The 21,645-nt window shown below is 35.6% G+C and overlaps 2 protein-coding genes across 5 annotated transcripts in view; one reads left to right on the top strand and one right to left on the bottom strand.

Annotated features, from left to right (window-relative positions):
- The first annotated feature begins 2,237 nt into the window (after nucleotides 1–2,237).
- On the top strand, nucleotides 2,238–7,989 carry LOC114262188 (uncharacterized). Of its 4 annotated transcripts, none has more exons than XM_082883048.1 (8): nucleotides 2,335–2,469; nucleotides 2,987–3,131; nucleotides 3,561–3,672; nucleotides 4,390–4,429; nucleotides 4,583–4,678; nucleotides 6,047–6,243; nucleotides 6,346–6,429; nucleotides 7,328–7,989. In XM_082883048.1, exons 3-8 carry the CDS (start codon nucleotides 3,566–3,568, stop codon nucleotides 7,752–7,754), a joined length of 951 nt encoding a protein of 316 aa, XP_082739174.1. In that variant the 5' UTR covers nucleotides 2,335–2,469; nucleotides 2,987–3,131; nucleotides 3,561–3,565; the 3' UTR covers nucleotides 7,755–7,989. The 4 variants fall into 4 exon arrangements, with proteins under 4 accessions (XP_082739173.1, XP_082739175.1, XP_082739174.1 ...); XM_082883050.1 differs by having other exon boundaries at nucleotides 4,144–4,429; XM_082883047.1 differs by lacking the exon at nucleotides 2,987–3,131 and having other exon boundaries at nucleotides 2,238–2,469.
- Nucleotides 7,990–12,579: 4,590 nt separating this feature from the next.
- Nucleotides 12,580–21,645, bottom strand: part of LOC114262187 (protein MAEA homolog) — a 34,654-nt gene continuing 25,588 nt past the window's right edge. Inside the window, exons 4-7 of the mRNA XM_028202541.2 lie at nucleotides 14,849–15,034; nucleotides 13,656–13,789; nucleotides 13,020–13,206; nucleotides 12,580–12,923 (exon numbers count right to left, since the gene is read on the bottom strand). Coding sequence (XP_028058342.2) covers nucleotides 12,822–12,923; nucleotides 13,020–13,206; nucleotides 13,656–13,789; nucleotides 14,849–15,034 — 609 coding nt within the window. The 3' untranslated portion in view covers nucleotides 12,580–12,821. The remainder of the gene's footprint in view (nucleotides 12,924–13,019; nucleotides 13,207–13,655; nucleotides 13,790–14,848; nucleotides 15,035–21,645) is intronic.

Genomic DNA, 21,645 nt, shown 5'->3' with positions numbered 1-21,645 from the left:
CATTTCCAATAATCTATTTGAAAAACCCTCTTTTGATTTTTACCTAAAGCCGTAGATTGTTTCAAATCTTCCAAAAATCTCAACATTGCTTAGAAATAACAAATAATTAAGGTAAAACTCATAAAAAGAGTGGTGATATCCCTACCTCAAGCTAGAACACGAGAGAGAGAGAGAGAGAGAGAGACTCAAAGATGCCAAAACCAACTTTGCTCCAGTTAGAACGAAGCTCTTGCCGAGCTCTTTCTTTTTAACAAAGGCATGTGGAGACAAAGATCGATGGATCTAAGGTGTATTTGAGGGAAATATGTGAGTTTTAGAGAGAGGGTAAAAGAAAATAGGTAAAGAGAGAGAGAGAGAGAGAGAGGTGAAAAGTGACTCAGAAAAGTGATTTCATGAACTGATATACGCACAGTTCGGTCAAGCGCAAGAAATGTCGTTCAAGTGCAGAATACAAGCTCCTAGTAGTTTTACAAACAGAGGTCGTCGCTTGAGCGCAAAAAGCTTCGTGAATGCAAACTCTCAGTAGTTTTGCAGACCTGCAAAAGTATTGGATGCTTGCAAAAATCGCTTGAGCGCAAGAAGCGGCGCTCGTGCGAATGAACAAAAATTTGGGTACTAAAGTTTGAAAAATAAGCTACCAACCTGTTCCAAATGCAGCCAATACAACTCAATAGCCAAACTCAAAGAGGTATGAGGGGAAACAAGATATGGATAGCTACATAAGACAAAGAAACCTAGATTCAAAACATCAAATGAGTCGGGTCTGAACCAGAAACGCAGTAAACTACGAATCAAAATAACCTGTAATTAGCAAGCAAATCAGTGCGAATTGAATGATTTTAAAATATTAAATGGTATTTTGCACAGTCCTATAAGATACACACCCTAAAATAATATTTTTATATTGTAGAATTTCTCACTAGGCATACTCATAAGCTAGTCCATTAACTTGTAGTTGGCCACAACCCCCTTCTACGTTGGGCTTTGTAATACATCTTACACTTAGTGGGCCTAGTTTGGACCTGTCGTGAATCCAAGTTGTTTGATTGTCCTATTGATTAGGGATGAGCGCGGGTCGGTTGTGACCATGAAACCTCCAATTCGCCATCGGTCCACCAGATTGGAGGATTGAAGAAAATCAATCCGCATCCGTTCACCAATTTGGCAGATGTGGATTGAGCGGATTGGCGGATGGATGCAAATCGGTTTAACGGTTTAAAATTTTATAAATTTTTAACATAATTTAACTTGTGTACTTTTTCAAAAACTTTTTCAAAAAAAAAAATCAAAAAATATTACAGTCAATGACTTAAAAAAGTATTCAGTGTGTTTAGTTTGAGTTTTCTAGATTAAATTTTTTGAAAACTGAGTTTTTTGGTTTTCATATTCTTTTATTTTTAGTGAATATTTTTTAAATTTTAAACTTTTTTTTTTACTTTTTTAGATGCACCTTAGTTAGATGTATCTAAAAAGTGAAAAATTTGTGAAAAAATATTTTAAAAAATTAATAAATACATAAAAATACAAAAAATATACTGAATTCTTGTAATTTTTTTTTGTATTTTTGGTATTTAGTGAATTTTTAAAAGATTTTTTTTACAATTTTTTTACTTTTTAGATTTATTTATGTTAGGTGTGTCTAAAATGTAAAGAAATTGCTTAAAATATTAAAAAAATTCAGTAAAAACAAAAAAATACGAAAAATAAGAATGTAGAATTTTCTGAAAAGTGCTTTCTAAAAAAATGAAAACAAACAAGCTGATTACAATCATTGCATGTCTCATTCAAAGAAAGAAAGTTTGAAAATTTAGAATATTACACTCACTGCATGTCTCATCCACATATTACAATTACAACATGTCTTATTCACATTAAGTATTACATAAAATATTACAATCTATGGTTCTTAAAATATAAAAATAATTCAAACCACCAAAACCATGAACATAATAGTAGTAGAGATTATATGCCTCTATGTTGTTACATTTAAATCTGTTTTTGAAAACAAAAACCAACCACATATATCATCTTTTTTATTTATTATTTTTAGAGTTAGATTTAAAAATAAAAAAATATAGATAAATAATACATATAATTTTTTGAATTCAAAAAATATATTTAAATTGAAATTTTTTTCAATAAATATATTCAATAGAATATTTAAATTATTTTTTAATTAAAAATATAAATAAAATATTTAAATAAATTAAAAATACAAAATTATTAAAAGTGTTTGTGATTTGACGATTCAATTACAGCGAAAGAAAAATGGGATACCAATCCAAAATTAGGTGGATTGAACCGGCCACTCGTTATCACGTATTCATTCAAAATGTGACCAATCGACTCGGTTGGATCAATTTGAGCGGATTCACCCCTGTTATTAATAGAAGGGAGAGAAATCCAGCTCTTCGGTTTTCGAACGAATTCTAGGGTTCTGTATCCTTCACGAACTTTCGCACCCTTCAGGTCTCTCTCTCTCTCTCTCTCTCTCTCTCTCTGATCTTGCTCCTCAAACTGCGATCTGGTTTTCTAGGGTTCATCGAGTGTTTGATTATTGGCTATATACTTGTTTTTCTCGTTCTTTTTCTTGAAATTTGTGTTGAATTGGGTGGTATCTTATTTCGTATTTTTTTTTTCTTGGTAAGTTATTTCTGGTATATGGAATTGGTAGGAAAAACGACCAAGGGAAGGAAAACCGTATTCTATCACCTTTCTTGGAAAGAATCAACAAGAAACCACAAAAAATAGACTAGAATTTTATTGCATGTTTTGCATGAATTTGTTTTCCTGGTTGTTTTTTGGTAGTGACCAAATTGAGAAATTAACCAAAACATAGGTTAAGTTTTTGATGATTGACGCGAAGGTTGTGAAAGAAGTGTTCTTGTCTGTGTGTAATTCTGTCTTAGAAGCTGCCTGGAAATGCAAAGAGTATTGCCAATATTTTTGTGGTTTAAATTGGTTGTCTATATTGTCTAATTGCCAGATACTGCAAGTGATGGGAATCCTGTTGGTTGGTGTGAAGGAAAGGTGTTAATGCGGGAAAATATCTGCCCTAAAAAAACATATAGAAAAATATGCAAAAGTATCTTTCTTTCTTCGACCCTATTATATTTATCAAAGAAACTCAAGTTCGTTCTTAGTTTTCCCATTAGTTATGGTTTTGATATTTTGTTTGTGTCGGGAAGGCCTATGAGCTTTACATGTTTATTGAGTAACCAATATATACTATAAATGGGCACATACGGTGTTGTTCAAAATATTTTGTGCAGAACCGGCCTTTTAGTAGGGTGTATTGTGTTTGTGATGTTGACATTGATATGATCGTGTTTTTAAGAAATTGCAGTGGGCTGTCAGTAAAATTATGATTTCATAATTAAATGTATGTACTTTTAGTGTAGTCATTGTTTGAACTATTTTAAAATTGCAATTAACTGCCTGCAAATAAATAACCTTGTGGTGAAGGCAGGACAGCCATCAATATTAAAGCTTTAGTGTATGTGCTCACTGTTGCCACAGTGGTTCTTATGATGGGTGCTAATAGATTAACTTTGTTTCAGGAAAGATGCCTCGGTTTGATGATCGCCATGGTAGTGCACGTCTATATGTTGGCCGCTTGTCTACCCGGACTCGATCACGAGATTTGGAAGGTATCTTCAGCAGATATGGAAGGTAATTAAAATTTGGGATCTTGTATTGTGCTACCATTATTTGAGATTTACAAGCCCAACCTTGTATTTAGATTTGCTATTTTTGTTTTTATTTATTTCATCATTTTAGTGATTAAGTTTTGATTGTTACTATTATTTGAATATTTCTTCTTGTCTGGGCCTATGGTCTCAAATCACTGTTTACTTAGAATTTTGTATATGCTCGCATGCCTAAGCTCGTGTGGATGGATGCGAACACACAGACCTTTCATAGGGTATTTTGGATTACATTTGACTCTTTAATTGTTTGTGTTGGGGATTGCCTATGGTCTCGATTTTGGGATTTATTTATGTTAAGAGGTGTAGGGGACAGTGAAGCTTTTCCCAAGCCTCTTGTGCTTCACATTGCCATTCAATTTTCATTATAACATCTGTGAGAAAGTTGCACCCTCCCACACGTCCTAGTGATTTAACTTGAATGATCTTTCTGAAGGTTTATGGGCTTTTGCCCAACCTGGAGGTCTATGGTGTGAGGTTGCCCTTGGTGGAATTGGTCGCTATTCTTGCAGAGTGTATAGGAGACTTTGGCGATTCTTTCTATAATGTTATTGCATATTTTTTTTGATGGAAATGGCAACAATCTCAAAGTGGTGTTTAGTTGATCTGTGAGGGGCAAAGTATCAACCCTTTGGTACTTTTGACATGATGGCCTTACTGTTTCTGGAACCCATTTACGCAGAGTACGCAATGTGGATATGAAGCGCGACTTTGCCTTTGTTGTACGCTTTTCCTCACCTTCTCTTTACCATTATATATATTGCTATATTGCTATCCAATTGGTGTTGGTGATTGCACCCTGCTCTCTCTCATATTATATATATTTTGGAAAATATGAGTTTCTCTTTTCTATTTCCTTTCACTTCTTGCAATAGGAGTTTAGTGATTCTCGGGATGCTGATGATGCAAGATATAGCTTAAATGGTCGGGATGTGGATGGAAGTCGTATCACAGTGGAATTTGCAAAGGGAGTAAGTTTTTATATATATTTGCTTTCTGTGCACTGTTTGTTCCTATGGATATATGTGATTAGAGTGAAACAATATGATTAAAGTAATTGAAAGTGAAAGGCAAATTGATTTTCTTGTATCTATTTGGTTATGATGAAATTTTTATGAGAGTTTTAAAAAAGATTGGGATGTGAGACGATAATCGTCTACTCTCTCTCTCTCTCTCTCTCTATATATATATATATCTATATCTATATCTATATATATGTATATATTTGTATTTTTGTATTCTTTTTTCAAGAAATTAACAAATACCATGATGATGTGACTTTTATAAATAACTTTTTTGTACTTTTCACCATTCTCATGCTAAACGAACATAGAAAGATTAGCATTTTTTGCCCCTTTCCCACATTTTTCACTTTCATTCTAATTGAACTTATCCTATGGTATGTTTGGATGAACTGTTAGTTGGATCTATTTTTACGTGATTATTTATCATTCATGCACCAGAATGTCCTGTGTATGACGTTGTACTATTATTATGCATCACTTCTCTTGGCTTTTACATGCACCTAACTTGCGAAGTATATGACCTACAACACTTTTCTTGCTATAAATTTTTCTGGCTTATGTTGTGAATTATGAAGTTGTAAATCAAGCTGGTTTGATTTTGATCCATTTTTAGTTAGAACCTTTTAATCAATATAATATAAAATATAAAATGCTTCTGTTGTTTGTGTATACTGTGTATTGTGTGTGTTTTTGCTGTTAAAAAACTAATTTTATTCTCCTAATTCAACTTTATTGGCCTTTCGCCTGGAAAAAAAAAACTGCGACTTCATTGGCCTTTATATTTTCCACTGAGTTCTTTTTTGCTGTTTTAGCTTCTTTCTATATTTTCCCTTTTGAGAAAATATTTTATTTGTGCCTATATAAAGTAGTAAGGAAGAATTGATCTAATTATGGATAAATCAGTAATGATGCTCTATTACACTGCCATTTATGACCTAAATTTGCTTGATTTATTTATATTCTGTTTTCAAAGAGTATTCAGAAATACTTAGTGGTACGAGCTATTAATAGGCTTGCTACCGAAGAAAGGCTATTTGAGAGAGTTCTGAAAAATATTCAAATAATAGTACGAAGTCATTTAATAGAGGTGCATCTGATTAGTTATGGTTAGCAATAGTTCAGTCTAAACTGGTTGCCAAGTCAGCTCTAACTCAAAGAAAGGGTGTATAAGTTTATGGATCCATCACGATTTTGATGGTCCAATTTTTCTAAAACTTTTTATAGGGAGATTTCCCGGTGGTAAATGATTTTATTAAGATGACCGTGATGGAGACTGTTTGTGAAAAAAGTGTTTTTAATGATTTGCAACATTAGGGGCCACGTGGTCCAGGTGGATCTCGTGAATATCTAGGCAGAGGTCCTCCTCCAGGAACAGGAAGGTGCTTCAATTGTGGACTTGATGGCCACTGGGCTCGAGATTGCAAGGCTGGGGACTGGAAGAACAAGTGTTACCGCTGTGGGGAGCGAGGCCATATAGAAAGGAATTGTCATAATAGTCCCAAGAAACTGAGGTAACCTATTTTAAGAACTGTCACCCATCTTCTTGGAATTCATAACTTGCCTTGGGTGTTCTGCACTTGTTCAAGGCACAAATATTTGTTTTGGTTGTGCAGACGTGGGCGGAGCTACTCCCGGTCTCCAGCTCCTCGACGTGGCAGAAGCCAAAGTCGTAGTTTCAGCAGGAGTCATAGCTATAGGTAATTCAATTTTATTGTGCATCCTTGGGTTATATTTGTTTCAATCATCAGGAAATAGGGTTCTTTTGAGTTCTGAAATCTCTGCCTAGATTTCATAGCTTGTGAAGCTAAAATCTTGGGGAATCCAAGTTACATTTTTTTAAAAAGGTTTTACTGCTGAGTATTAACAGAATGAGTCATTGACATGAAATGTATCTGGATAATGATGGGAGAGTGAAGTGAATAGATGATCTTGTGCATAACTCGAGTCTTATTATCATTTTGCTTACATCCACACCACTGGAAATACATTTTCTTTTCAGGTGAACAAATAGTTATTTTGTGTTCTAGAAATCTGTTGGGTTGTTTTGTTATTGCTTCACATTTTCTCCTGTGGGTTTTATTAGTTTCGTCTTTTGAGTGTGAATTTGGATGGATGTCTGCATTAGTGACATTCAGGTTTCATTTTACCTAAATGGAGGATGTCTGCATTAGTAGCATGGACCCTTGAATAGGGGATGTGTATGAAATCTGACATTGACTGCCCCCCAAAGAAAGTCCATTTGACTCGTTTAACTGTTTATAGTATTCCAGCCCCTCCCCTGTTAGCTGCTTAAATACTGGTTGGTTTGTGTGTTATTTGTCATGAACTTGGGACCTACTGGCAAGGTCTACAGGGAAGGTTTTAATCATGGGAGGTAGGAGTTGTGCAATTATGTATTTATGCCTACATTCATGAGAGGTGTATTCATAAATATGTTCATAGCTCTATTTATCACCCGTTTCTATGTATGCATACAGTTATGCTCATGCTAACTTTTTATTTTGAGGGAAACTTTTCATGTTGCTACCTAGTACCTTGTCATCATGTGATTTATCAATTTGTATTTTTGTCCTTAATTTAATATTCTATGTACAGCCGATCGAGATCACCACAAAAGAGAGAGCGAAGCATCGAGCGCATTGATAGAAGATCTAGGAGCCCTCGTCCCAGCAGAAGCCCCAAGCCAAACAGGGCATCACCGTTGCCGTCACCACCACCACCGTCTAGAGTGAGGAAGCACAGCCCAACTCCTGAAGAGAGAAGCCCACAAGAGAGAGGTAGCCCATCCCCAAGGGACCGTAAGCGTGCCAATGGATCAGAATATAGTGAAAGTCCCAAGAGCAGGAGCAGGAGCAGGAGCCCCATCGATGATGATGCTGCAAGAGAGAGCCCTAGGGATGGGAGCCCCGTTGAAGAAAATGGACGCAGTCGTAGCCCTAGCCCTGTCCCTGGAGATGATAGAAGCCCCGTTGACGATGATGATGATAACCATGGTTCTCTGAGGGGCAGCGAATCTGCTTAAAAGTGGTTGAACTTTTACTTTAAACACAAGACTGTGTCCAAGACACTGTTGATTCCCATGGTTTATTTCGGCCTTAAAAATTCTCTTTTTAATTGAGATTTGTTTGGAATAATCTGCTATTACACCTTATTTCTCCTGCAGTCAGTCTATGTTTGAGCTTGATATGTAGTGGATAATTACATCCGATGTCTGCACACACTGTTGAAAATGGCTCTCTTATCTTTGTAGTTTGTCATGTCTTTGTTGCCTTTTTTCCTCTTATTATGATGCGTAGAATGTAGAAATTCTGTTATGCCTTGTCGAAGTTTGGTAATTGGGGCTTTTTTACACTAATGCTATTTTTTGGTTGAGAGAGTTAGGGAGGGATTTGGAGAGAGAGAGAAAAAAGGTGTGTAAAATTAGGTGAAATATAAGTATATTTTATTTATGTTTTACCTAATTTTTCTATTTCTCTTTTTAAATTTTATCTCAAATCTCCCAATTAAAACACAGCATAAAAGTTTTGGAAGGTGTTTAATCAAGACTCATTTACTTTTTGAGCCAATAATTGAGTCAATTACAAGTTGAACTTGAATTGTTTGTTTTTAAGAGTATATATAACAAGTCTAGCTAAGTAGCATATTTTATCAAATGTATAATGCTAGAGTTTGATTTCAACTAGCATAATTTGTTTACAGCCACTAGTTGCTATGATCCAAGAATTACATGAATAATGTCAGGCAATTGTTGTATGTTTTTAACTGTTTTAAGCCACTTGTTTGTTTGATGAAAGAGGTGAAAATGAAAGGAATTTGCTTTTCCTTTTCTGGTAGAGAATGAACGAGTCCTCTCCCTTGCAGTTTGAGAAAATATATTTGAGGTTTACGAGTTTAACGGGGTGATTATTGGATATTTTTGAAGTATGGTCACGTAGTGCTTAATAGTATTATGATTAATGGAGAAGGTGAGATATTATGATTGTGTTGGTTGATTGAAGAACATGAGAGGACATCGTGAATGATGATGATTGGTAAATGAGGATGGACATGTGGTTATTTTGGGAGTGTCTAATAATTTTCCAAGTTTAATTTAGTTATATTGTGGTCCTCGAAGATTTTAATTCACATTATATGTAGTCCAATTTCACCAAAAATTGTTAGTTGGATGGGCGGAAAAAAATTTGATATTGTTGTTTGATTTATAATAAAAATCATTTCATTAGTTTCGGTCGTCTTAACGGGTGATTATTAGATACTCTTAGAGTATGGTTACGTGGTGCTTAATAGTATTATGATTAGTGGAGTATGTGAGGTATTATGATTTTGTATTGGATGATTGAGAAACATGAGAGGGCATGGTAAATGATAACAACTGGTGAATAAGTATGGACACGTGGTTATTTTGAGAGTATGTAATAATTTTCCAAGTTTAACGTAGTTATATTGCGATCGAAGATTTTAATTCATGTTACATTTAGTCCAATTTTCACCAAAAATTGTTAGTTGGATGGGTGGAAAAAGATTTGATATTGTTGTCTGTTTTATATTAAAAAAAAAAAATCATTTCATTAGTTTCGGCCGCTTTAGTCGTATTAAAAAGAAAATTGGTGTAATTATGTCAAAACTTGTGAAATTTATTATATATATATATATATATTTTCTAGAGAAAATTGGTGAAAAATCCAATCTAACAATTGTCTAATATAAAAGTTCGAGTGGATATTTTTTGTTGGTGAGAGGTCCACATTTTGTGAAATAGTTTGGTAAGAAGTCCAAAAAGACATTTTGTTTTCAATTTTACCCTTAATTTATCTGTTGCTTTTTTTTTATCTGTTAACTTTTTCGTTGACTATCTGTTCAAATTTTTATCTATATGTTCAAATTTTTTTCTTACTTGTTCAAATTTTTTTACCCTATCTGTTTAATTTTTAATTTTTTCAATTCCAATTTCCCTTATCTGTTTAAATATTTGTCCAAATAAAATTTTACCCGCCAAATTTTTTTATTTGTTCAATTTTCCTCCTATCTGTTTAATTTTTTTTTTTAATCTTTTCAATTCAAATTTGAACAGATCTATTTGTCAAATTATTAATTTTTTTTTTAAAATTTGTTGCAATCATCATCATCAACAAAAAAAAAAAAAAAAAAAAATTAGTTTCATCACCACATGCACATAGCAACAACAACACAGATGATTCATTATCTATACAAAAAGAAGCTACTAAGAAAAAAACAAATCAAAAAAATATATATGATGTCATCTGTTCAAATTAAAATATTAGGATCTATAATAAAGATGGTTGAATCGATTCAACTTTAGCAAAGTACATCTCAGAGGTGTTCAATCTCCTTTTCTCTAATCTGTTCAATCTCAACCACAATTTTACAACAATAAACAATGAATTACAAGAATGGACATCATATATGTGTATATACATAGAGGGGGGGGGCGGATTTAAGAGTATCGCCTCCCTCATGATTGACTTCTTCAGCGGTAGCACACAACGGAGTTCGATTCGTCCAGCTCTGTTTTTCCGCGCTTTGCTGATACTAGTCGTCAATCATGAACTCAAGAGAGAGAAGATAGAGAAACACAGTGGGGGAGAGAGAGAGAGAGGACTTTTGGTTTTAGAAAAGAGAGACAGTTTAATATATAGAGGGGTATTTTGGTCATTTTGCTTAGCTATGTCCTTATGGACAAAGTGTTTCAGCATTTGGACCTTTAGCCAAACAAAATTGAAATTTAGATTTTTGGCCCTAGTGCCCTTTTTTTCTAAACCTGAAGATTATTAGTGTATTTACTACTTTCTTTTTAATTTTTTTTAAAAAAAATATATTTTAATGATAGGTTTAAGGTAAAAACACAATTAATTTTTGATAAAATAAAAACAGCTTAATAAAGAAGTGGTAGAATTGAGTGGTTTTAAACTTTTTTTTGTTTTGGCAAATGAAAACCATGAAACCTAATAGATTGAGATCCTGTAAATTGATGAGGCTATAAATTGTAATTTGTACTCCTTAGAAAGGCCTCTCTCAATTTTTAATCCATGCGACCAAATTTTAGCTTTGTGAAGGGAAAATCCTATTTGCACGCTACTCTATTCATTTCAGTTCACACCATGACCTTAATTTTTTTAATTACATTTTTTTATTCCTTGAGCATATCACAAATTTGTCAATTAAGCAAATCACTCCATTTCTCAATACACACCACCTACCCACCATTATTGTTGGAACCCCCTCCTTTCACCACCCGAAAAATGCTTCCTACCCCCAGCTGGGGGTGACACCCAGTGAGGTGTCAGCTGGGGGTTGGTTCGGAAAAAACAGTTTTTCTTTTTTTTTTTTGATTTCCGACCAGTGGGGGCGCGCCACGTCACTGGGGGCGCGACCCCCACTGGGTGTATGAAGCAAGGTTCTTCACCACCCTGCTTGCCACCAATTTTGCAGCCCGTTGTTGCCCTACCACATCACGTCCACCATCATCACAATTCCCATCGCCGGCGATACATAACCCTCAAAACCCTTCACCCTCGCAACCTCTCATCTTCCCCATACACCTTCATGATCTCTTTATCTCTATTTCTATCACGATTTCTGGGTCTTTCTGTCGCAATTGGCAAAGGTTGTAGCGTTTAGGGTTAGGGTTTAAGAGAAATAAGAGGATAGGGTTTCAGAGAGATAAAAAAGGGAAAGGATGGTGGTGAGAGGATTCATGATGGGTAAAGGGTTCATTGGTCGATGAGAGGTTGCGGGGGGAGGACCTGAGTGGTTGGGTTTAAGATGGTAAGAGGTAGGGAAAGAGGTGGCAATAATGATGAGAGAAAGGAAAGGTAAGGCTTGGCACCAGTAGTGGTAGATATAGCAATGGAGAGATTCACAAGTTGCAGAGGGGGCAGGGTTCGATAGGGCTAGAACGGGTGTGGTTCGACAGGGCTGAGGGTGGTGGTGGTGGTGGTGGTGGTTGCAACAACTAGATTAGGGTTAGAGTTTGAAATTTGAAAAAGATAAAGGTATTTTAATATTATTCAAAAATTGAAGGGGTGCGAATTGAAAAAAAATTAAAAAGTTTAAATTATATGTAACATGAACTCAGAAAATAGTATGTAGTGGGGGAATTGATGGAGTGAAACCAAATTTCCCTTTTGTGGGGAAACTCCCCTAACATTTCTCCATCTTTTCCTTTCCTTCCCATGACTACCCATATAAGGTCATGATGGGATCTGTAATTTGTGGGAAATAGAATTATTATACATGCTCGTTTATTATAGGTAACTAAACAAAAAAAATAAAAATTATATATATATTTTTTATTTCTTCTCATTTTACAAACATAATAATAATAATAATAACCTTCTACTTCATTTTCTTCTTTATCTTTCTCTTCATAAATCTCTCCACATATGCAGCATCCAAATTTCACATATCCTACATCTAAACACAGCTTCAAAATAGTTCTATACCATGTGACTTCATCCCAATTTGAACAAGCTTCATACCCATGTGAATTCTCCATTTTCCTACTCACAAAAAAGAAAAAAACAATACTTTTTCCCCCCAATAATGTGAGAATTTTGACAATAACAATTCATTTATTTATTTTTTATCATCACTTGCAGCAACTGCAATTTTTGGGATGAAAACTGCCAAAGTATTGTTAATTAATAATAATGTTGTTTGACATGGTTGGCAGTTCCTATTTCCTCACCCAAAAAGAAGTTTCCATGAATGAAAAAGCAGAGGAAAATTAGGATGATTGTATATGATACGTCTACCCTCATTCTGGATTCTCTGTGGGCATGTCCAAAATTATTAATGAGGACTTGATCTCAGTACAACAACAGATCTATGGAAAACATCTTCAGTTGTATTATTCGGGTAAAAATAACAGACGAAAAGTACTATGAAAATATTGAAACAAGTATTTTGCATATATGTACATGGATAGGTCTAAGAAGAATTACCCGGGAAGAAGAAGAAATTGAAAAAGATATGCACGTTTATCAATAGTGAAGTCATATGCGGTGAGAATGAATGGGACCCCAACAACTTCAGACTTCAACTATACAAACTGATTGGCCATGTGGGTTCATGAAATATAAGCCTTGACAACATCTGTGTAGTTGCAGATCAGACCTGTCCTTGGGCAAGTAATTTTACCATTGTTCTTCTTTGCCATTTCTTCGAGAGCCTGTCATTTTGCAGAAGAGAAGAAAGACTAACAAACCAGTTACCAAAAAGGGAAAAAAAAAAAAAAAAACTTATGTGTAGCAAGAATAATGCAAACCTTGGTGCTGTAGACGTAGCCGTTAGGTAAGACTAGTGGTGGGTTCTCTGTGTCCATAAGCTCTTTAGTTATGTAGCATACAAGCTTCGAATGATGCTGCTTTGAAAATGGTAACGACAATGCTAACTTGCGAAAACTCTCTTGTGATAAAGGGTCTTCTTTGGTGCAATCATCTTCGTAACAGAACCTAAACCAGGTCAAGGTAAAAACATGGACGAAAATGCCAAATTGAAAGAAAAATCTACCGTCAGTTAAGCAGACCATTAAATTTTTTTGGTATGCATTTTAATAACTGACTCTGACCTGAAAAATAGATGCCCAACAATTTTTGAAAGAAAGTCGCAAAATTAAACCCGTTGGTGTCGTCAATGACCATCACAAGATGATATAGAATGCAATGATTGGGAAGTTCTATGATGTATTGGATAAATATGGAAAATTAGAAACCCGAGAAAAGACCTCACATGGGTCAAGCAACTAGATTTAAAATTTCAACTCCAATTGTGATGGTACTGCAACCATGAAAACTGTTGAAGGCTAGGCATGGACATTAATTAATGAAGTATTGTTTTCTGAGTCATTTTAATGCATTCATGTTAAAAAACATATTAGTAATGAATGATTGAATATGGATACGGAGTTTTCAGAGCAGACAAGCCTGCTTGCAGGTAAATATTCAGCAATGGCTCAAAGGTCATGCCATATAGCCGGCAGAACTCCTGTTTGAATTGGTCCACTAGGAAATCCCACTGTTCTGGTTCGAAGAAAACCTGAAAAGCATAACAACAAAATTTAAACACATAGCATCAACCTAAAAAACATCAGCCCTGAAACTAAAACGAATCATCAATCAAGGTTAGTGTCTAGGCTTATTGTAGAAGAAGAAAAAAAAAAAAAAAAAAAAAAACCAAAATTGAGAGCTTAGTTCCAGCTTCAGGTGTAAAATGGATGGACATTGGTTTACCCCTAAACACCTAGTAAGTCATATTTGACAAACTAACAGAGAGCAAGAGCAAGAAAGGATTCAACTACAAACCCTTGTCACAAAGCATCCATAAAATGCCGATATGGAGAAATCAATCAGGTTTGACGTGGATGAAAATGAATTATCTTGCAAGACAGCAAATTAAAAATATCAAACTAAACATTGATTACACCACGAGGTTTTGAGTAGTCAAGTTATCACTTGTATTTGTAGGAACAAAGTTAAAAAAAAAAAAAAAGTAACTTGTCGGGAAATTAGGAAAAGTTGCACAAACCACTCTAAGAAATCATGGTACAGACTCTACATGTGCTACGAGTAAATTTTAAAGCTCAAAACTGAACATTCAACACCCTGAGGTTTGAGTGGTCAAGTTATCTACTGCACTCCACACCCAGAAAGAAAGTAAATAAATAGATGAAGTAATCTATGAGAAAATTAGGTGAAGTTGTATAAAGCACTCTAGAAAATCATGGCATAGAATCTTCATGCATTATAACCATTAGTGAGTTTTCTTAAAATATTATGAAACTATATCACAAAATAGTTTTTACCTTTATTTGCTGTTGTAGTCATCACAGGGATGAAACAATAGTCTATCGTCATTAGTTCTCATAGAATACTCATAAAAGAAGTGGAAATTACACACTTATACACACACAGAGACAAGCACTTCTTTGTTGCCACTTTTCTCATTTATCGAAATATTTATCATAAAGTGAAATAAAGTACACGGTGGTAAGACTGCCAATGTGTATTTTTTCAGCAAGTATTGTGAAGAAGGGCAGGCCATTTGCAGTTGCATATAGGAATAGTACCATAGGGAACAAAGAAAGAGGAGGTTCACCTTGTATGTAGCACATTCAGTACTGCTTTTAAAAGCCAGTGTAGCCATGACCTGCTGCAGTTCTTTCATATGGGTAGCTCCCCATGGTGCAAGGTACTTCCGGGCATAAGTAATAGCTCGCAAGTTGTTATCCGCTCGAACCAATTCTATGAACTCTTGAAGTCTCAGCTGGAATTCGAATTTGCTCTGTCATAAGGAAAAGAATTGTGCCATAAACAAGTTTTACATAATGTTTATGAGAAGAAAAGAAATCAGAATAATCTATATTCCATCCATCTTGACAGGATTTTATGAACTTACTATTGCCCAGCACACACCAGGAAAAAATATTTAAAGATGAATTTCACTAAACAATATATTTGACTCTTCAGAAGGAAGAGAGAAAGCATATCTAGATGTGCTTGCTTTCGATATGCACTTTGTCATTTGCAGTGCTTCATTAGCATTGAAGCCTCTTGAAATACCTTGAACTTCTTTATACAAGAATTTTCTTTACTTTTTTATTTTATTTTGGCAAGTCATACAAGCAAAATTTATCCTCTACGCCTTGTTCACATGCACCGATATTCACAGAAAGTGGGTCTCTCAGGGTGATGCTAGGAAATGTGCATATTTATGCATCTTGGGGTGAAAATTCATAATAAAAAATGCCTATCATTCCTGAGGGCTTGTCCTCGTGGCCTACTGGACACTGCTCAAATAGAAGATTCAGATTTAACAGAGGAACATATTAAAAGCAATACAACATTCAACAGTGTGACACCATAATAAACAAAATAAAAAATTATAGTTAGGTAACTTGGCAAAAAATCAACCGAGGTATATCCTAAAAAGATTAAAAAAAAAAAAAAAAAATCATATCGAAAATATCATATAGAGCAAAAATCAATTAAAAAAAAAACTCAAGCAACCCAAGTTATTACCTTACTAAATAAGGTCATCACACCCTAGTAAGCACAAATACTTCCAAGGTGGAGTCGAGCACTTTTCAGTACGTGTCGGATACTCATCCAAATGTGTTCTATTGTTTTTTTAGACTGGATACACTTAACACACTTGGGGGACATAAATATCCATGGCTTAGTTACAGATGAAACACATTATAAGTTTGAACAAAATAATTTTGGATTTACTTACCCAAATAATTTTTTTTTTGGATATAATGATAAAAGAAAAATAATGTAACCTAGTAATCCCTCATCGTTTAAACTTCAGGAATTTGTGTTACATAAACATTTATTTTAGTGTAAATTACACTCACCTCCCTTGAGGTTTGGGGAAAACACATTTAGCCCCACACTTTTGACATAATTACACTGGTTTCCCTTGAGGCTTTAATTCACATAATGACTAGACCATTTTTCATTAGTAATTTGCTAGCCGTATGAACAAGAAAAATAAATAAAAATAATGTTTGTTTATTTCAGTGTTTATCTGCATTAGTTTTGGTCACTTTGGCTTTACTAAAGGGGAGGTCAACGTAATTAAGCCAAAAGTGTGGGCCTAACTTTATTTTCCTCAAACCTCAAGGGAGGTGAGTGTAATTTACCCTTTATTTTACTACTTTTGAATGAAATGTTCATGTATATGGCATATAATAAATACATAAAACTAAACATTTTGCGCATCCCTCACATGTTGTGTACTTTGTTTTTGAAAATTATTTTGTCGATCTGGCTATGTCATGTGTTTGCGCTTCTTAGCTCACACCATTTGCATATATAGAATTCTTTGATAAGTAAAGTAAATTGTATTAAAAGAAACATTTGTTTGGTAACGTTTACGTTTTCAGTTTATATTTACAAAAATTTTATAAACTGATTTTTGTTCATTTTTAGAAAAACATAAACTACAAACGCATTTGGTTTAGACAAAATGTTTAAAAAAATTTAAAAATATAAAAAAGAGTGATGGTGGCGGCGGGTGGTGGCGGCGGAAGACGGTGGTGGAAAGCTGTGACGGATGGGTGGATGGTGGTGACATGTGGGTGGTGGCGGCGGGTGGGTGGCAGGTGGGTGGTGGGTGGTGGCGGTGGTGGTGGCGGGTGGGTGACAGGTGGGTGGTAGGTGGTGGTGGTGGTGGTGGTGGCGAGTGGGTGGCAGGTGGGTGGTGGGTGGTGGTAGGTGGGTGGTGAGTGGTAGTGGCAGGTGAGTGGTGGTGGGGGGTGGGTGGTGGGGGCGGAAGACGGTGGTGGAAAATAGTGGCGGGTGATGGCTAGTGTTGGGTGGTAAAAAAAAAAAACTGAAAACTCAAAACGGAAACACATTTTTTGAGTTTACATTTTTTGGCCAAATTTATAAATTGAGACCATTGATTTATAAACCAAAAATTTACCAAACAAGTTTTTATTTGAGTTTTTTAAATTTTTGTAAATATAAACTGAAAACTGAAAACGTAAGTGTTACCAAACGGCAAAAGCTATACCAAAACCAAAAGCTCAACTTGACAATTGAGCTCTCCTATAAATTCTACAAGAGCACAAAAGGCTTCATAAAAATATCCTTTACACAAAAAATGAAGGAGATGCTCTTCAAAAGTACAACAGTTCCATTCTCTCCACAAGCACCACATATACACAAAATATCACCATCCAGGGTTTCTTCTTCGATTTCACCCTATAACCGAACCCCAACACTCCAATTAGTAAAGAATAGAAGTCGACATCACTTACTAAACCTCAAAAGTAGACTCCATAACTCCCTATCAACATCACAATGAAGAAACAAATACACAACTGTTTCCTCTGTTCTACAACACAAGCAACATTTGTTAGGAAGTCTATAAGCTCTCTACAGCAAATTATCAGTACTAAAAATAGTCTCCCAAACGATTATCCAAACAAAAAAAGCCACTTTTGTTAGCATTCCAGACTTCCAAATAGTCTTCCATGAGATAGATTTCTTTGGCCTCCACAAATCAATGAATGCATCTACCTCATCCTATCCATCCCATTCCTAGGGACACTACCGCTCCATGAAGTAGCCCAAGAAGCTCACCCATTGCCTCAAACGCCCAATCTTGTAGAGTACTAATAAAACGAGGTTCCCATACCATCATAGAGTTTGAGATTCTCAAGTAGTCATCTACCAAGGCTGCTATAGCCTAGAAAGTCACTGGTAGAGGAACATCCCTCCACCATACATACCCATCACCAAGAACAAACCTCACATGCTGGACAAAATCTGACCAAACTCTCCTTACACCTTTCAACAAACCTAGCCCCCCGTATGATTCTCATACCTCGGATGTCCATCCCCTCAAACTGAATCTATAGTAACAATCAATTGCCCTTCTCTATAAATGATCCTCTTCACCATATCTCTACTGAAACTTGCTTAAAGGTTTGATTACCTAAACCATTACTAATAGGAGAGCACACTCCTTCCCAGCATACTAGGTGATACTTTAATTCCTCCCATAGAAGGATCCTTTGAACCTTAGTTGCACGAAGCGGGGACAGAGGCAGGGACGGGCACGGGGACAAAAGCTGAAGTAGCGGCGGAAGAGCGAGGGCATATAGAAGTTTCTTAGGTTGGGAGTGCCTATGAGAGCGTGCATATATTTGTTTATTAAATATATAATTTATAAAGATATTCTAATAATTAATTTTTGCTGCTTAGTTGGAATATATGTATTAAAATATGAATAAATATTAGAGATTCATGTCAACTACAAATTGTCTTTAAGTATGAATAAATATTATACAAATAGAAACTACCAGAATAAGTTTGAATTGTTTTTCTTTTGTTCTATGAGATTTATATGTTTGAGAGGCTTCTATCTCAATTGGGAGCGAGTTTATTTTTCGACGGGAGCGAGTTTCATACAAGTTTCTTACTTGGGAGCGTGGAATTGCATTTTTTATTAAGAAATGCTGCTCAAGTAGAATGTTCCTGCAACTAAGCTCTCAACCTTCTTTAATCACTTCTCCACCGAAGTGGCATGGTAAAAGAAGACATAAAATAAGTAGACCAACTAGCTAAGGTGTTTTTAATTAGAGATCTTATGCTCGTTAGACACGTACTGTCTTTATTTTTCGACGGGAGCGAGTTTCATACAAGTTTCTTACTTGGGAGCGTGGAATTGCATTTTTTATTAAGAAATGCTGCTCAAGTAGAATGTTCCTGCAACTAAGCTCTCAACCTTCTTTAATCACTTCTCCACCGAAGTGGCATGGTAAAAGAAGACATAAAATAAGTAGACCAACTAGCTAAGGTGTTTTTAATTAGAGATCTTATGCTCGTTAGACACGTACTGTCTTTTCCACCTTACAAACCCTAATAAACATATCAGTACACTATAAGTACCTTACAGCTCCAAGAGGAAGACCCAAATACACTGAAGGGACCTGTCCACTTTAAATCCCATGGAATGATTTTTTTCCCCTCTGGTATGAGTTATAGCGACCCCGGTCTTTTCTCTTTAAATTATTGTATCCGGACTTAGGTTCTGTGGATCCTGTCATTACTTATTGGTTGTTGTTGTCCTTTAATCTCTTTGTATTTGAGGTATAGGTTGTGTTGGGCGGGTCTGTTACAGGTTGGTTGATTTTGGATGCCAATAGGTGATGCCCAGATTTTGGCCTTTACGCTCGAGCGGAAGTTTTAACGCTCGAGCGGTCCCTTCGTTGTTGCTTCTCCGCTCGAGCGGGAATTTTGACGCTCGAGCGTGATTTTCCATCTCCCAGTATTTTGCTCTGCAGTTCTTCCGCTTGAGCGGTAGTTTTTACGCTCGAGCGTGATCCCTTGTTTTTGCTCCTCCGCTCGAGCGGGGAGTTTGACGCTCGAGCGGGTGCCAGCGCCTGCAAAACTTCTGGAAGGGTGCAATCGACGCTCGAGCGGCTTTCTTCACGCTCGAGCATGATTCTGTGTCTTACGCTCGAGCGGGGCTTTCTACGCTCGAGCGTAGAGTCGATTATATCAGTCCGTGATTTCACTTTTTGGATCACTTTTTGATCTACCTTTTCTTTCTTAACCTTTAAAAACCGCCATTTGAGAGTTTCTCTCTCTACTCTTACCTTCTCTCCAAGATTTGATCTATTCCTTGTGGTCTTCTACCCTAGTTCTTTTGGAAGAAAGGTAGAACTTCGCGAGATCTTTCTTTTAATCTGAAAAAGAGAGGATTCGGAGCACTTTGGATTTTGGGTCACCATCTCCATCTTCTCTATTTCAGTTGTGATCTTCAAGGTAGGGATTTCCTACTCTATTTTATAAGCTTTGTTCTAAGTTTTGGTATTTCAAGATGTTGGGGTTACTTAGATAATTTTGGGAAAAACCCTAGTTGTGTTAATTAATTAATTTGTATAATTAATTTAAGGAAATTGGGGAAATTGGTTAATTTCATGAAATTGAGGAATTCATTGATTAAATGGTGTGGTGGGATAATTTAAACCACTCGCCTAGTGAATTGTTGTTATATTTATTTCCAGTCTAGAAATAACTGTTTTGGGCTATCGGTGGAGGATAGTCGTGATTGTTGTAGACATTGCATGTGGATTAGGAATAACTGAAACTAATCACGTTGGTTAAGTCATTAATTTTGACTATTGCATTGATACAGAAAATGCGTGTATTGATTGAGCATTGCATTTGCATATTGTTTGGGAGGAGATAGGGGATGTACTCCACGGTTTAGGGGAAGATAGGGGATGGACCTCTAAACCGGATTTTTGTTTGGGAGGAGATAGGGGATGGACTCCATTAGCACCATTTTTATGTGTGCTTATTATATTGAAGTGTTTTTACATGATTATTGATACAGCACTAAAATGTGTATCAAATGGGAAGTATGAAGTGTTTTGATATGAGCATGAGTCTCATTTGTTTTGTTGATATTGGAAGTAATGTGAATATGATATATATTTCACTGTTGTAAGTTTGGCCAGGTTCTGAGCCATGTTGATAATAATGGAAAGTGAAATGTGTCTTAGACATTAGTGTCATGAGACTGTATAATGGTAAAGTTGGTTATCTTAGTTAACCATCTATTGAATGCTATAGCTTTAATCAATGCTTATATTTGGTTTAGTATTTTTCTACTGGGCTGTGGCTCACCCTTTATGGGAACATCATTTTCAGGTTCAGGTGATAAGCTACCTCCACGGACTTAGCCTGGAAGGATATGGTGTTTGAGACTTTGAAGACTTGCCTTTAGTTATATGTTTTATTTTGTTATTTTGAGATTTCATGTAAACATTCAAGCCTAGGGCTTAACTTGTAAATGAGTTAGTACTCATCCTTTTTGTGTCCAAGTGTTAGCTTGGAAAGATGTAAGCCCTTAGGGCATTTATTTTGATGTTACATGTGATGTCTTTCAATAAGAATACTCTGATGAATAACTCAAATGATTCATTTTCTTTTATAAATGCATGTTAATGTTATGGTTATTATGGGTTTTTTTTTGAGGGCGTTACAACTTGGTATCAGAGCGTACCGGGTTTGAATACTTTGGGTACGTGGGAAGTGATTAGTATCACAATGGGTTCGTCTCGTTTGATAGAGACTTAGTGTAATGTTATATGCTTACGTGATAATATGTTTATGTGACTATGTGGGTATGGAATGTAGTTTCTAGGATGGTGATTTGACCCTTGAGTTTCTAGTAGTCTTGTTGGAAAGGCACCTGATCACTGCTGCTTCCAACCGGAACTATAGTAACGCTTCGGGACTATTATTATCCAGGAATGAAATTCGTAGGTGCTTATGTGATTATGTGCTTACGTGGAATGAATTATTTTTGTCCAATGCATTAGGACGCGAGTGTTTAGTTTCGGCACATTTATTAATGTGCTAATGTCT

Source organism: Camellia sinensis, chromosome 8 (genome assembly GCF_055761805.1).
Source record: "Camellia sinensis isolate YWXY chromosome 8, ASM5576180v1, whole genome shotgun sequence".
Lineage (NCBI taxonomy): Eukaryota > Viridiplantae > Streptophyta > Magnoliopsida > Ericales > Theaceae > Camellia > Camellia sinensis.
Note: the sequence above shows the minus strand (reverse complement) of the source record. Positions and strands in the feature narration are given on the sequence as shown.